The sequence below is a fragment of the Pseudonaja textilis genome, chromosome 9, assembly GCF_049901715.1.
Source record: "Pseudonaja textilis isolate UNSWEBS1 chromosome 9, rPseTex1.2, whole genome shotgun sequence".
Lineage (NCBI taxonomy): Eukaryota > Metazoa > Chordata > Lepidosauria > Squamata > Elapidae > Pseudonaja > Pseudonaja textilis.
The window spans coordinates 22975333-22989761 of NC_141998.1; the positions used below are offsets into that span (position 1 = coordinate 22975333).

Sequence of the window (14429 nt, forward strand, 5' to 3'; positions counted from 1 at the left end):
CAGTTTAACAAATGATACAGTCAAGATTTCAACCAATTTCTTTCTTGGGTAGTACTGGTATATCTTGGAAACAATTCAGAGCCAACTTGTCACGCTGAGTTATGTTGTTGTTATGCATATAGATTTCATCTGTTGGACCCCACCCCCCAAAGTAGATTCTTATCCAGACCCCAAACCATCAAGAACAAAATTATGATAGCGATGATTTCTACTCTAAATGTTCAGTTTCCAAGACCCACAAGGAGCAATTCAGATAAAAAAAAATTAGGCGCAATATAAACTTCCTCTTAGGCTAACTCTCATGCACATTCCCTGCAGTCTTTATGGTCAGTGCCCCTTTATAAAATAGCTGGCCTTTTCACATCTAATTAGCAGTTGATGGTATTTATTAGGCCACATGCAATAACATTCATTTTGACTTAGCATGTTTGAAACGTTGCGTTCATTGACTAGATAGCTTCATAGATCTCAGCCAGTGCATCTTTTTGTTCAAGTTGTCTATTGATCTCAAGTCGTTTATTAATCTCAAGATGGCGTCAAAGATCTCTTCAACAGCAGGTAGACTTAAGCCATGGTAAATTGGAATTCAAGCACTCTCTGATGTGCAGGAAAAGTTCCTTACAGTTTGCTACAACTACTTGACTTCCCACCATAGATATGGAACAGGAGTTCTACTTCTTCACAGAGAAAAATTAACAGAGGGATACAATAGAGAGGTACTAATACCACTCTATAAAGCCTTACTAAGACCACACCTAGAGTATTGCATCAAGTTTTGGTCACCACACTATAAAAAAGATGTTGAGACTCTAGAAAAATTGCAGAGAAGAGCAACCAGGATGATTAGGGGACTGAAGATTAAAACATATGAAGAATGGTTACAGGAACTGGGCATGGCTAGTCTAGTGAAGAGAAGGACCAGGGGAGACATGAAAGCTGTCTTCCAATATTTGAGGGGCTGCCCCAGAGAGGAGGAAGGGGTCATGCTATTCTCCAAAGCACCTGAAGGCCAGGTAAGGAATAATGGATGGAAACTGATCAAGGAACTGATCAACCTAGAAATAAGGAGAAATTTCCTGAATCAACTCATGGAATAGAAGTGGCCTTCGGAAGTTGTGAGAGCTTCATCACTGAAGGCTTTTAAGAAGAGTTTGGACTGCCATTTGTCAGAAATGGTGTAGGGTCTCCTGTTTGGGGGGGTTGGAGTAGATGACCTACAGTACAAGATCCCTTCCAACTCTGTTAATCTGTTGCTTTCAAGGGAAGCAATAAGATTGTGCAATAATCAGTTGAGTAAAAGAAACACAAAATGACCTAGGACCTTGGCCATTTCCACATGTGGTTCTAGATCTCCTTGGGAAAAGATCTCCTGAGAGGTAGCTCAAGATCTCCTTAGGATCCCATAAGTTCCAGCTGAAGATGTTGCTGAGTGCTTTTTGGCCAGATCCTGCCTTCTTCCAACAACATCTCCTCGCCCCAAAACCACACGCACACAAAACCCCACCCCAAAAGGTTGCTGACTACATTGTCTGGGGGATGCAATTCACATCCCAATCAGATTTTAAGAAACATCCGATCCTATCCCTTGTTTCAAAACATTACTTTAAATTAAGAAATCAGTTTGCAGCATCTATCCCTAAAAGCAGTTGCTGATCATCCAGAAAAAATGAATAGTTTTCCAAAATGGGATAGAGGTATTTGATTCCTCTAGGTTGGGCCTTGCCAAGAGCAGATTCAGTTAGCAGAATCCCAGAAACACTGACATTAACTCCAAAGGTGCTTTTTCAGGAGGTAACTGGACTTTCTTGTTTATTCTTTTGAAGACATTTCACTTCTCATCCAAGAAGCTTCTTCATTCTGTCAGAATGGTGGAGAATGGAAGGATTTATACTCCGTGCAGACAGCTGGTCATTTGCATCCTTTTAGAGGGTCGTTGAGGCCACTTGGAGGTTTACCTGTGACCTCAGGATCACCTGAGTGGTGCTCCTGGTTCCTATAGTAGAGGAAAAATTGCAGAATAATAAAACTGGTTCCCAGGGGAAAGTATTTTATTTTGACTACACAACCCCAGCTATCTCTAGTCTTCCCCCTTCCTTATCCCTCGCTCCGGTGTGGCAACACTGAAGCTTCAAAATGGCTTCAGCCAGACCAGCTTCAGGGTTGACAGTCTTCTTGTTCTCTTCTCCTCCCACCAAAAGCTTCCACTGGTCCATCCTTTTCTCTTCTATCTCTCCTGGAAGCTTCATCTGATCCCATAGTGACATTTAGTGCATCTTACACTCTTTTTAGATGACATTCAGATACATAAATAATGTGGAAGATGAGCCAACCGTAACAACTGACATTCTTGGACAGCTCTTGTTGCACCAAAGTTCTCAAAATAGTAGAACTGTGATGACCCAAAGGGGTGTGGCACAAAAGCAACGAAGTCACAAAAGTAGGTAAAGTCCCTTTAATTCCTTCAACTTGGCCCCCAATGTCCAGTTAACATCGGCTGGAGAAAAAACTCTCCCAAGAACAGTTTTTAAAGGGAAGAAATTCAGTCCAACCCCAAAGTACATATAAATTATAAATAAAAACCAACACAAACCATGCTGCAGCAATTAATGAGACAAGGCAGGATAAGGAATTGCAGACTTTGAAAAATAACGAAACACACATGGTTGGGAGGATGCCAGAATCCAGATAGGACTTAACAAGCAAAGATAATGCACACTTTGCTTCCAGCAAGGTGCTGTGTGCCAACACCCTTTATATCCTGTTTTCCCAGCTGCAGCTAATGAAGGGAATCAGGACCTTTTTCTCCCCCGTAACCCATGTTGCTCCGTTCTCGGTTCCTCCCTGCGTGCCCTAGGATGAAGAGGGGGTGGACCTGGGTCTTCCTCTGAATGCCTAGCCGGGCTATGCCCTTCCCCAGTTTTCTCCACAGCCACCGGAGCCACACTCCCACTCCCTCTCAGCTGTTCCACCTACTCCTTGGAATCAGATTCCAACAGGGGCATGACAAGAACTGAGCTTTGTTTCTTTGGTGGTGGTTGGATTTTGGGTTGTTGTTGTTTTTAGCTTTTTTTTTTCCTGCAGTACTAAATTCCTTGTGCCGATTTGAAGAGCGGAGGCCTTAATTGCCAACTGAATTATTCAGCATGTTACAACAACACTGGAGAGATTTTCCTGCCAGGCGACAACAGGAAAGGAGGACATGACAACATTTGAAAGATGAACATTCAGTGAAGCGTTAAAAGGCGAAGGCAGAGTAGGCTGAGGAGTTATCGTCTAGCTTTTAGTCTCCGGATTCCTGCCATCTGCCATCTTTCACTAGCGATACACCCTGATGTAACTAATAAAGAGAGGCGGCACTCACTCCCACTTTGTGGTCATTGTCGCTGTAAGAAAAAAAATCTTCGATTTTTCCCTTCATCTAAACCTCATCGAATACTCTCCACCATTTCAGTCCAAAAACAGCTTGAATTATGATGTTCATTGACCGCAACTGGAGACAGGGGTTCCTTCTCTAAGACACTACCTACACCGGGGTGGCAAACTCAAGGCCCAGGGGCTGGATTCGGGCCACAAGCTGCTTAGATATGGCCCTCAGAGCTGTCCTGGAAATAGCAAAGGGCTGGCCCGGGGTCCCTCTGCCAGTGAAAATGGAGCTCGTGATGGCCTTCCTGGGTTCCGTTTCCACTGGCGGAGGGTTGCAGGCAGTGGTGGGATTCAATTTTTTTTTACTACCGGTTCTGTGGGCATGGCTTGGTGGGCGTGATGTGGCTTGGTGGGTGTGGCAGGGGAAAGGATACTGCAAAATATGTTACAACATCTTACCAGTTAATGAATATTTCAGCTTCAGCCGCAACAACACAAGAGCACACAACAGATATAAACTAAATGTAAACCACTCCAAACTTGATTGTACAAAGTACGATTTCAGCAACAGAGTGGTCAATGCCTGGAATGCACTACCTGACTCTGTTGTCCCCTGCTTAAACCCCCACTCCTTTACCCTCAAACTAACCTCTATTGACCTCACCCCATTCCTAAGAGGCCTGTAAGGGGCGTGCATAAGCGCACAATCATGCCTTCCGTCCCTGTCCAATTGTCCCCAGTTATTCATACCTATTTCATGTATTTATACTTACGTTTATTTTTATTTCTATGATATTGTAAGCGTTTGACTAAATAAATAAATAAAATAAATAAAATAAAATCCCCATTCCCTCCCCATCCCACTAACCTGCTTTCCAGCTCCGTTCTCCTGTGCAGGGCAACCAAAGAAAACCCAGCCAATCAGCTGGGACTCAATGGGAGGCAGAGAAGAGATGGGGGGCAGGGCCAGTCAGAGGCGGTATTTGCCGGTTCTCTGAACTACTCAAAATTTCTGCTACCGATTCTCCAGAACTGATCAGAACCGGCTGAATACCATGTCAGAATGTCTGTTTTTGCTGGCAGAGCGTTTGAGCCGCTACAGGTGCCCCCAACACAAGTGACTTTGAGCTGACCACACCCACCCTGGCCATGAGGTCAAACACAAACCTGTTGTGGCCCTCAGTGAAATCGAGTTTGACACCCCTGACTTACACAAAACATTACTTTCCATCTGGAGGAGGTGGGGTAGCATTGTGTGAATGCCTGCGAATCACAGTTATCTCTTCAGCTCCCAGAAAATCATAGGAGGTGATGATCCTTTTCATCAGAAGGGACCGGCTTTCACTTTTCAAACTTTTGGAAGAGTTTGCAAGAAATTTCAGGGAAGAAAGCCATTTCTGTTCCTATTGTAAAAGGCCTTCAGAAATGATTAAAGACATACGCATCCGAAGCAGAACTTCCAGATTCCTAGTTTTGTTCCATAGAGCATCAACCTTGTGAAGTCTCAAGTTTCCTCTTTCCGTTGTGTATTCAAAATGGACAGTGATTAATGTGTGTGTGTGTGTGTGTGTGTGTGTGTGTGTGTGCAGGCATATATTTATGTATGTATATAGTGTGTATATATGTGTGGGAGGATGTATACTTTCTCCTGAGTGCAGGCAACAGAATTTCATTTTTAATGTGGGCCTCGCAGTAAAAAAAATGACAATAAAATTATTTCCTCTTATTCTGTCCTATCTCTTATCTTATCCCATCCCATCCATCCTATCTTATCTTATCTTATGTAAAAAGCCCAATATTCTGCAGCCAATTTCTTGCTGTTAAAATGACTGCATTTTAGTAACACTTTCAGGAAACTTTTCAGACAGAGATAAGGGTAGCAGATCATAGAATAGAATAGAGTAGAATAGAATAGAAATAGAATAGAATAGAATAGAATAGAATAGAATAGAATAGAATAGAATAGAATAGAATAGAATAGAAAGGATTCTTTATTGGCCAAGTGTAATTGTACACACAAGGAATTTATCTTGGTGCAAATGCTCTCAGTGTACATAAAAGAAAAGATACATTCAAGAATCAAAGGTACAACACTTAATGATAGTCATAAGGTACAATAAGCAATCAAATCATACTAGGAAACAGTCAATATAGATCGTAAGGATACAAGCAACAAAGCTACAGTCATATAGTCACAAGTGGGAGGGAATGGGTGACAAGGAGTGATGAGAAGATTAATAGTAATGTGCAGACTTTGTAAATAGTTGGACAGTGTTGAGGGAATTATTTGTTTAGCAGAGTGATGACTTTTGGGAAAAAACTGTTCTTGTGTCTAGTTGTTCTGTTGTGCAGTGCTCTATAGCGTCGTTTGAGGGTTGGAGTTGAAACAGTTTATGACCAGGATGTGAGGGGTCTGTAAATATTTTCACAGTCCTCTTTTTGACTGGTGCAATATACAGGTCCTTGATGGAAGGCGGGTTGGCAGTAATTGTTTTTTCTGCAGTCCTAATTATCCTCTGAAGTCTGTGTCTCTGATGACGTTTTTGATATTAGGTGTATTTTTGGTCATGTGATATAGTAGAACCTAGAAATTTGAAGGTCTCTACTGTTCACACTGTGTTGTAAGAGGTGGTAGTATGGGAAGGTTTCTCCTAAAGTCTACCACCATTTCTACGGTTTTGAGTGTGTTCAGTTCCAGATTGTTCCGGTTACACCACGAGGCAAGTTGTATAACTTCCTGTCTGTATGCAGGTTCGTCGTTGTCTAGAGATCAATCACTGTTGTGTCATCTGCAAACTTCAGGATTTTAACAGATGGATCATTTGAGATGCAGTCATTGGTATATAGGGAGAAGTGGAGAAAGCACACAGCCTTGCCGGGGTATGTGTGTGTGTGTGTGTGGACTGTGTTGATTGTACAGGTATCAGGATGTGATTCTGCTTAGCTTCACCTGCTGCTTCCTGTCTGTTAGGAAGCTTATGATCCACTTACAAGCGTGTTCAGGTACTGCTCGCTGGTTTAATTTAGTCACAAGAATGTCTGGAATGATGGCATTGAATGCTGAACTGAAGTCTTGCGTAGGTATTTGGAGATTCAAGATGCTGTAAGATGTAGTGCAGAGCCATATTAAAAGCATGTACTTTATCTTCCAGAGCTCTTGTTTTAATTTTTTAAAAATGGCAAATTTGCCACCAGATATCAAGATGCAATGATATCCTACGCATGGGACGATAATACCAGAGTAAAAAAAAAAAATGAACGTCACACATTTTCTTGTATATTTTCTTGGCTTTCTACAGCAAATATCCAGGATATAATTCACAATTTTTTCCACCTACTCACCTTCTGACGATCGTTTATATTTTCCGGCACAGCTCAGCAATTATCAGATTCTTCAAGGGCTGGCACGGTGTTCTGATGATGTGGCATTTCTGTGTAAATCCTTCATTCAGCTTTATTTTATTTTTTTTTTGCCTTCTGCAGTTTGACTCGACTTTTATTCATGCTTTCAACTTACAGATTCCAGCTGCTTCTTATCCTGTTAGAGAGCAAAACGGCAGGGGGGCGGGGGAAATCCACCACCTTTTCCCCCAGACACAGAGAGAGAGAGAGAGAAAGAGGGAGGGAGGGAGAGAGAGAGAGAGAAAGAGAGAGAGACTCCTAAAAGCTTTATTTCAATCACGAAAAAGAGTCAAATCAGGCTAGGCCTCCAAAACACTAGATTTCTACAGCTTGACTCGACCAACCTCTTTGCTATGAGCCCTGTTAGCTGGTCCCACTGGGATCTGACAGCCATGAACTATTTTTCAGGCCAGACACTTCTGCCTCTCCACCAAATTCCTGAAACGGAAGAGCGGCTAAGAGCAAATGGCTCCAGGCATCATGCTTGTGGGACCGAGCCTGCCTGGGGGAACCCTTGAGACAAGATGAACCTCTGGCCTCTCTTCTGCTCCGAGCCAAAGACAACACAAAGCAGATGTGCAGAATCGGGAACAGGATGGATAGATGAGATGACAGGGCGGTCTAGCCAATTCTTTCTGTGCGCATATAGCGCAAAATCCACCCCCGTGTCCTTACGGGCTCCGTTGATGAAGCTGCGGTCACAGGGGTGGGCTTCAAAATTTTTAGCAAGGTGTTCTCTGCCCGGGTGCTGGGTGGGCGTGGCCATAGTGGGCGTGGCCTAGTTGCCTTCCTTCCTGGGGTGGGGGGAAACGGGGCGTTTTCACCTCTCCGGGCTCCGGAGGTTTTTCTCGAGCCTCCGGGAGAGCAAAAACAGCCTCCTCAGACTCCGGAGGCTCTCTGGAAGTTGGAAACAGGCCCATTTCCAGCCTTCCTGGACTTCCGGGAGGCCCAATTTTTGCCTTCCCCGAGCCTCTGTGCGCACCCTGCACCCAAAACAGGCCGCGTGGAGACTTCTGGGAGGGGGGAGGCAGGGCAGGATTGTGGGTGCTCCAACATGGGAGGTTGGGCAACATGACCAAGCCACGCCCACCACCCAAGCCACGCCCACAGAACTGGTAGTTAAAAAAAATTGAATCCCACCCCTGGTTGGAAGGGACCTTGGAGGTCTTCTAGTCCAGCCCCCTGCTTAGGCAGGAAACCCTATACCATTTCAGACAAATGGTTGTCCAATGTCTTCTTTAAAATCTGTAGTGTTGGAATAACCACAACTTCTGGAGGCAAGCAATTCCCCTGATTAATTGTTCTCTCTGTCAGGAAATTCCTCCTTAGTTCTAGGTTGCTTCTCCCCTTGATTAGTTTTCACCCGTTGTTTTTTGTCCTGACTTCAGGGGCTCTAGAATGTGTGAAACCTGGCTTGGTAGTAGAACTTGTGATAAGAAGAGAAGAGAATAATAGAGTTGGAAAGAACCTTGGAGGTCTTCTATTCCAACTTCCTGCTCAGGCAGGAAACCTGATACCATTTCAGACTAATGGTTGCCCAACAGGATTCAAATTTTTAACAACCGGTTCTGTGGGCGTGGCTTAGGTGGTGGGCGTGGCTTGGTGGTCAGGTGACTGGGTGGACATAGCTTGGTGGTCATGATATTGGCTGGGCGTGGCCAACTCAATATCGCTCACATCGAGGCACGCATCTCCTCGCCTGGCCTCTCATGACTGTGGGGATGCTGCAACAGTCATAAGTGTGAAAAAGGGTCATAAGTCACTTTTTCCAGTGCCATTGTAACTTTGAATGGTTACTCCACACAAGCAAAAGACCAACAAAGGAGAGGAAAAAAACTCCAGAGAGGTTCCTGAGACAGGAAGTCTAGTCCTGCCAAGAATGTAATAAGGGTTAACAGAGAGGCAGTTTCTGTAAGCAACACCAGAATGTTTCCTTCCTGCCTTCCTTACAGGATTAGGCCAGTAATTTCTTCTAACAACCGGTTCTCCAAACTGCTTAGAATGTTAACAACCGGTTCTAGCAAATAGATGCAAACTGGTAGAATCCCATCCCTGCTTCCAACTCTATTATTCTAAATTTGAACCCCATAAGGGGAGAAAGGAAACAGAACTAGGCAAAGCACATTCTTTCATGCATTTTATTCATTTTATTTATATTTCATATACTTCTTAACTGCCTTCATCCCTCATTATTTTCTGATGCATAAGAGAGTTATCTATTGTTGATAAAGGTGATTCTTTTTACCAATTCATCTTCAGGTGAACCTAGGTCAGGAAGGGAAAACTTTGACTCAATCCCCATCTCTCCATAAAGCCTGAGGTGGACCAGAGCTCAAATCTTGTAAAGTCCCAAAATAACATTCTCCACTTTGATTGATAGCTGTCCCATTTCTCATGACTATTGAGAAAGCATTTGACCTGCACTGAATAAACCAGAAACCAATGGCATGGCAAGGCTCTCTTTACAACAACAAAAATTCTGAGATTTTTTCCCCCAATATCTATGAAAGGATTATTCCATACATAGCACAGACCATGAAACTCAATCTGCCGATAGCATTAAAAGGATGAAGTAAATAGATACAATTAGAAGAATGTGGTAGGTTATAAATTTGAGGGAGAAAACCTAGTAACTCTAATGCACTTTCTGAAAATGGAAATGGAAATGATAGTTTGAAGTTGCTGAGTGGGTAAGTAGTGTATGCTTCTCATTTAATCTCAGTTTTTTTTAATGGGATGTAGTAAAATGCTACAATCCGGGAAAGACCTGCTTCAAATATTAATTTAAGTCGTTCTCTTCTTCTTTGCTAATAACGATATGCAGCTCTGTAGCTACACCCACCAAATTTGAAGCTTTGTTCATTTTTGAGTTTTAATTTTTTTTTTCATAGAGACATGGGAAAACGTTTTTTTCCTTAAAAAAAAAATGTTTCCGCTTCTTAGATTTAAGAATTTCCAGCCAAGTACAACTAACTCCAAAATAAAAAATAATTTCAAAAGTTATCCGTTCAAACACTTGGCATGGCGTTGTTCTTTGAGTCAATTCTGCCCTCTTGCGGTGCAACTCACCAATTGTGCTCGTCTCTTTTTTAAAAAAATATGTTGTTATTGATTTTCATCTTCATAGAGGGAGGTAACTATGTAAACAGTGCTTTGTTTTCAACGGCAAGCAATCCCAGTGGGAAAAGTAAGGCTCAAATCAGTGGGGAATATGGACAGCATTGCTTAGCTACCAACACTGAGCAAATTAAAAAATGCTTTTTTATGCATGTATATGCAATCCCAAGTATAAACCCAAAAAAGTGCATACTGGGTAAGGACGACTTCTTTGATACTATGCATTTTAGAGAAGCTTCTCTTTTGGTGAATAGAGATTAAGAGCAGCCGTGTTTCCTTCAAGTAGTTTATTCTGAAGGTATCCCCAAGATCAAGGGAGGTACTAATACCACTCTATAAAGCCTTAGTAAGGCCACACCTAGAATACTGCAGGGGTGGGCTTCATAAGTTTTAGCAGCCAGTTCTCTGCCCGCTTGCTGGGTTGGCATGGCCATGGTTGGACACGACCTAGTCGGCCTCCTGCACCATGATGTTTTCATGGTGTTTTCATCCTTCCTGGGCTCCGGAGACTTTCTTCAAGCTTCCTGGAGGGCGAAAATGGCCTTCCTGGGCTCCGCGGGTCCTCTGGAGGCCAGAAATAGGCTTGTTTTCGGCCTTCCAAAGCCTCCATAAGACCCACTTTTTGCCCTCCCCAAGCCTTTCCTCACCTGGCATCCAAAATGGCTGCAGAGTGACTAGGAGGAGCAGGGTGGGGTGGGCGGGCCAGCCAGGGTGGGATTTGCTGCTTCGCTGAACCGGTCATTAAAAATGATAAAATTAGCTACCGGTTTGCCTGAACCGGGCCAAACCGGTAGCAGCCCATCATTCGTCAAAGTCTGACCCGTGTTCTATCTCCCTCTATTCCCCTACCGCCAATAGTTCGTTGACAAGATGAAATGCGATAAGAGAAGCAACAGCAAGAGGTTTGAGAGATATACTCACACTTGAGAAGTTATTTAGCCCTTCTCCGGGAGTGGGTGTTGTGCAGGAAAAAAAAAGAGAGAGGGAGGGAGATAAATATTGCTGGGATCAAGACAGAAACATTCAAAAGTAACTCAATAGTCAAAGGTAATTCCAAGTACAGGTGTTTTTCTTCCTTTCTCATTCCTCCAGAATACTTGACTCTAAAGACTAAAATGCTGATCCTCCCCATTGATGTCATGTATGTTTGCTTTCTTTTTTCTTTAAAAAAAGCAATCCTTTTACGTCTTTGGAAATGCAAACAAACTTGAGACCGAGCTGCACCCTAAATGTTGTATATCTGAATGCTAATCTACTAACACATAATTACATGAATGCACTCAAAAGACGTACTATTTATTTGTGTAAACAAAATACACATGCATTATTAATCATTCAGCATCAGGTAAAGAAGTTTATACATTGTTGTTTTTGTTAACGCTCCTCCCAAAGGAGAGGTTTGCCTTCTAAGTTAGGATTTACATCTGTTTCTCCCTTCACGTTTTCAAAAGAAAAGAACCAAGAGTGAAACCATCCATTTTTTTTTTAAAAAAAAAAATACAAGTACAAACAATTAGATCCCAATCACATTTTTGGAAGAAAAATTCAGTCTGATTCCAATCTGGGAGAAAGGCGCTGGAAATAAAATGGAGGCTGACTGCAAGGAAACAGTCAGACTTCTAGAAACTTCAGTGATAGTAGCAATGTTTCTGGGGTGGCTGACAAAATGGCTGAGTGAATGGATGGATCTTTATAGGTTTCTGAGGGGTTTGTGTTTGAGATGCTCCAGGGGGGTTGTGCAATGTAGTGAGCCTTGTGTCTTTTGTTATTCTAATGGTGGTGGGTAAATCCTATTATGTCCTAAAGGTCATGTCCTGTCCTTAGAATTTGGGTGGGGGGAATGTAGATTTTAATCCCATCAGCTCCAACCTCCTGTGAGTTTTGTTGATGAGTAGATTGGCCCATTCCCCTGAATGAATACAAAATCTCCATCTTTAAAGATATGTGGCTTCCGCTTGAGGCTATTAAGAAAGACTGGGGTTGCTTTCTGCCTTTAAGAACACATTTCTCCATTTCTCCTTTGAGGAAATAATCTATACTGCCTCACATAATATTAAAAATAAAGAAAATTTGAATCTGGGGAGGGGGCTTCCTATAACACTAACTATACACAACAAAATGAAAGAGTACTGATTAATTTCTGGTTTTTTACAACTTTTCCACATTCCTGGCTATGACCAAATTAAGTCAGTTAAAAACTAAAAATAAGCCAACAATGAATAAACTATCATTCTTAAAAGTTATCTTGTTTTTAAAAAATGACTGCTTACCCACACCCACCCACTGCCAAAGCAAGGTCCTTGATATATTATTGGCCCATATCGCAACCAGAAAGGAAACTAGAAAAACAATATCGATGAGATCAGAAATCAGTTAAATGGCTTAATTCTTCTTTTTCAGCCTCCTGTTGTACTTGGATGTCACAAGCTCAGACCGAATTTAAAAGGGTGGCCGAAGCAAACGTAACTTTGCCTTGCCTTCATCGCCTGCACCTTCTGGAGCCAGCGAGTCTGGATATAGAGTGGCTGCTAAAGAATTCTGAAGCTGAACCGAAAGTGGTAGGTCTAAACCTAGTGTTCCAACTTTAACACACGAGGACTTCAGCTCCCAGAATTCCACGTGCTGTCTGAGGAATTCTGGGAGTTGAAGTCCACACATTTTAAGGTTGCAAAGTTTAAGGAACATCAATCTAACCGATAAAATACATTGGCCCTAGTCTAGAACATTGTTGTATGGCCCATTTGCTAGGATTGTCAATATTTATAGAATGAATATTTATGGGTATGAGAATGTGGATTTATAGGACTATGGATCAGGCTTTCTTGCAGATGCACATTGCAAATAGCTTCTTTGTACACGCTGATGTATCTGGAGTAATTAACACAGGACCAAGCAGAAGGCAAAAAGGTGTTTAAACACTGTCTCTCTGTAATTCTTTAAAACAAGTAAGCCTTGTTATGCCCCTGTGTACTACAAATCTCCCTTTTGCACAGCCCTATATAATTGTGATTTGCCTTCACTATGATTTTTAGCTCAAAAGGAAAGAATCTGGTTACAAAAATGTGATTCATCCACTGGTTTTCCGACAAGGCTTACCAAAGATTTCACAGCAGTCATCTGAGCATTGAAAACATTTATTTTTTCAACTAGACTCAAGAATGGCTGATAGACAGTCAAAATTATGAGTCATGACAAGTCATCAAATATACCATTTAGTGGTTACAGCAGGAATTCCACTACCCAACAGCCATCTTAAAAATCGTATCTTTTCCAATCTTTGCAATTAAGAGGACTGAATTTCATTGTTTTTTCACGCAGTGCAAAGATAGCAGAAGATACATAGATGTCTGCTGAGCTTTTTGAAGGGATCAGAAAAGATCAGCCAAGCATTTTCTCTTTCTCAATTGCTTTGCAAAAGCAGCAGTTAAACTTAACTTCCTCCAAATATTCAGCTCTGCTGATGAAATGAAGTGTGAGATAATCCTTTAAGCAAGCAAACAAAAACCATTATCAGGTTATGATCAGCTCCAGATTACAGCTTGGAGGCTTAAAGTGCTATTCACTAAACACAGAGGCATATATCAGGCACTAAGAATTTAGTTCCCTACTCTCCAAAAAAAAAAAAAAAACCCTTCCCTCTTCCTTAAAATAGTGAAATAAAGTGTTAGATTTTCAAAATAAACCCTTCTACCAATTCCAGTTATCAACAATCATTTGGAGAGGATTAGTCTGGCTTTTAGAGATTGAAGAGAACTCCATATTTCATCACGTTAAACTCATTTGCAATATGCACGCTTTCCTTCTCTAAATTGGAAGTACCTTAAAATTTGGTTTTTTGGTGAATCCCAGTTAGAGTGTGTGGCCAACAGATCCATTAAGGAATACAGTAATTATGAAACTGAACTGATGCACACTGTTATTAATAATTTTGAAAGCTTGCCTTGTTACTGGTTGTGTGAAGTGAGTAATCATAGCTGGGGAGGTTATCTGGTCAACAAATAAATGCTGCCATAAGTTTAACTAAGTTTGCAAAAGACCCTTAGGTGATGAGCAACTTTGTCTCCCAGGTGATCACTTATGCAGGAGGCAACATCTATCATGATATGATCGAAGAACAGAAGGGCCGTGTTTCATTTGCCTCCAATTTCCTGAGTGGAGATGCGTCTTTGGAGATTTCTCTCCTGCAGCCAAGCGACTCTGGGCAATATACGTGCAAAGTTAAAAATGCTGGACAGTATGAATGGACACACATCACTCTGAAGGTTCTAGGTAAGATGGTCACCACATTTCCAAAACAAGTATTTAGCTTTTCAGTTGATTATCCTGGGGTTTTTTTCTGACCCACAGGGAAAATCTCACTGATTGTCCCAACGGTGCTTTTTAAGGATGTTCTTGTTTTTTTCATTTGAAGACGTTTTGCTTCTTACCCAAGAAGCTTCTTGGATGGTCAGAGCTGAAGAAGCTCCTTGGACGAGAAGCAAAATATCTTCAAAAGGAAAAAAAACAAGAATGTCCAGTTGCCTCCTGAAAAAAGTACCTTTGGGACA

The 14429-nt window shown here is 42.0% G+C and overlaps 1 protein-coding gene across 1 annotated transcript in view; it reads left to right on the plus strand.

Moving 5' to 3' along the window:
• The window catches only part of CLMP (CXADR like cell adhesion molecule), a 45555-nt gene that overhangs the window by 21244 nt on the left and 9882 nt on the right, over nt 1-14429 (plus strand). The window contains exons 2-3 of the mRNA XM_026709083.2: nt 12283-12440; nt 13950-14151. Coding sequence (XP_026564868.2) covers nt 12283-12440; nt 13950-14151 — 360 coding nt within the window. The remainder of the gene's footprint in view (nt 1-12282; nt 12441-13949; nt 14152-14429) is intronic.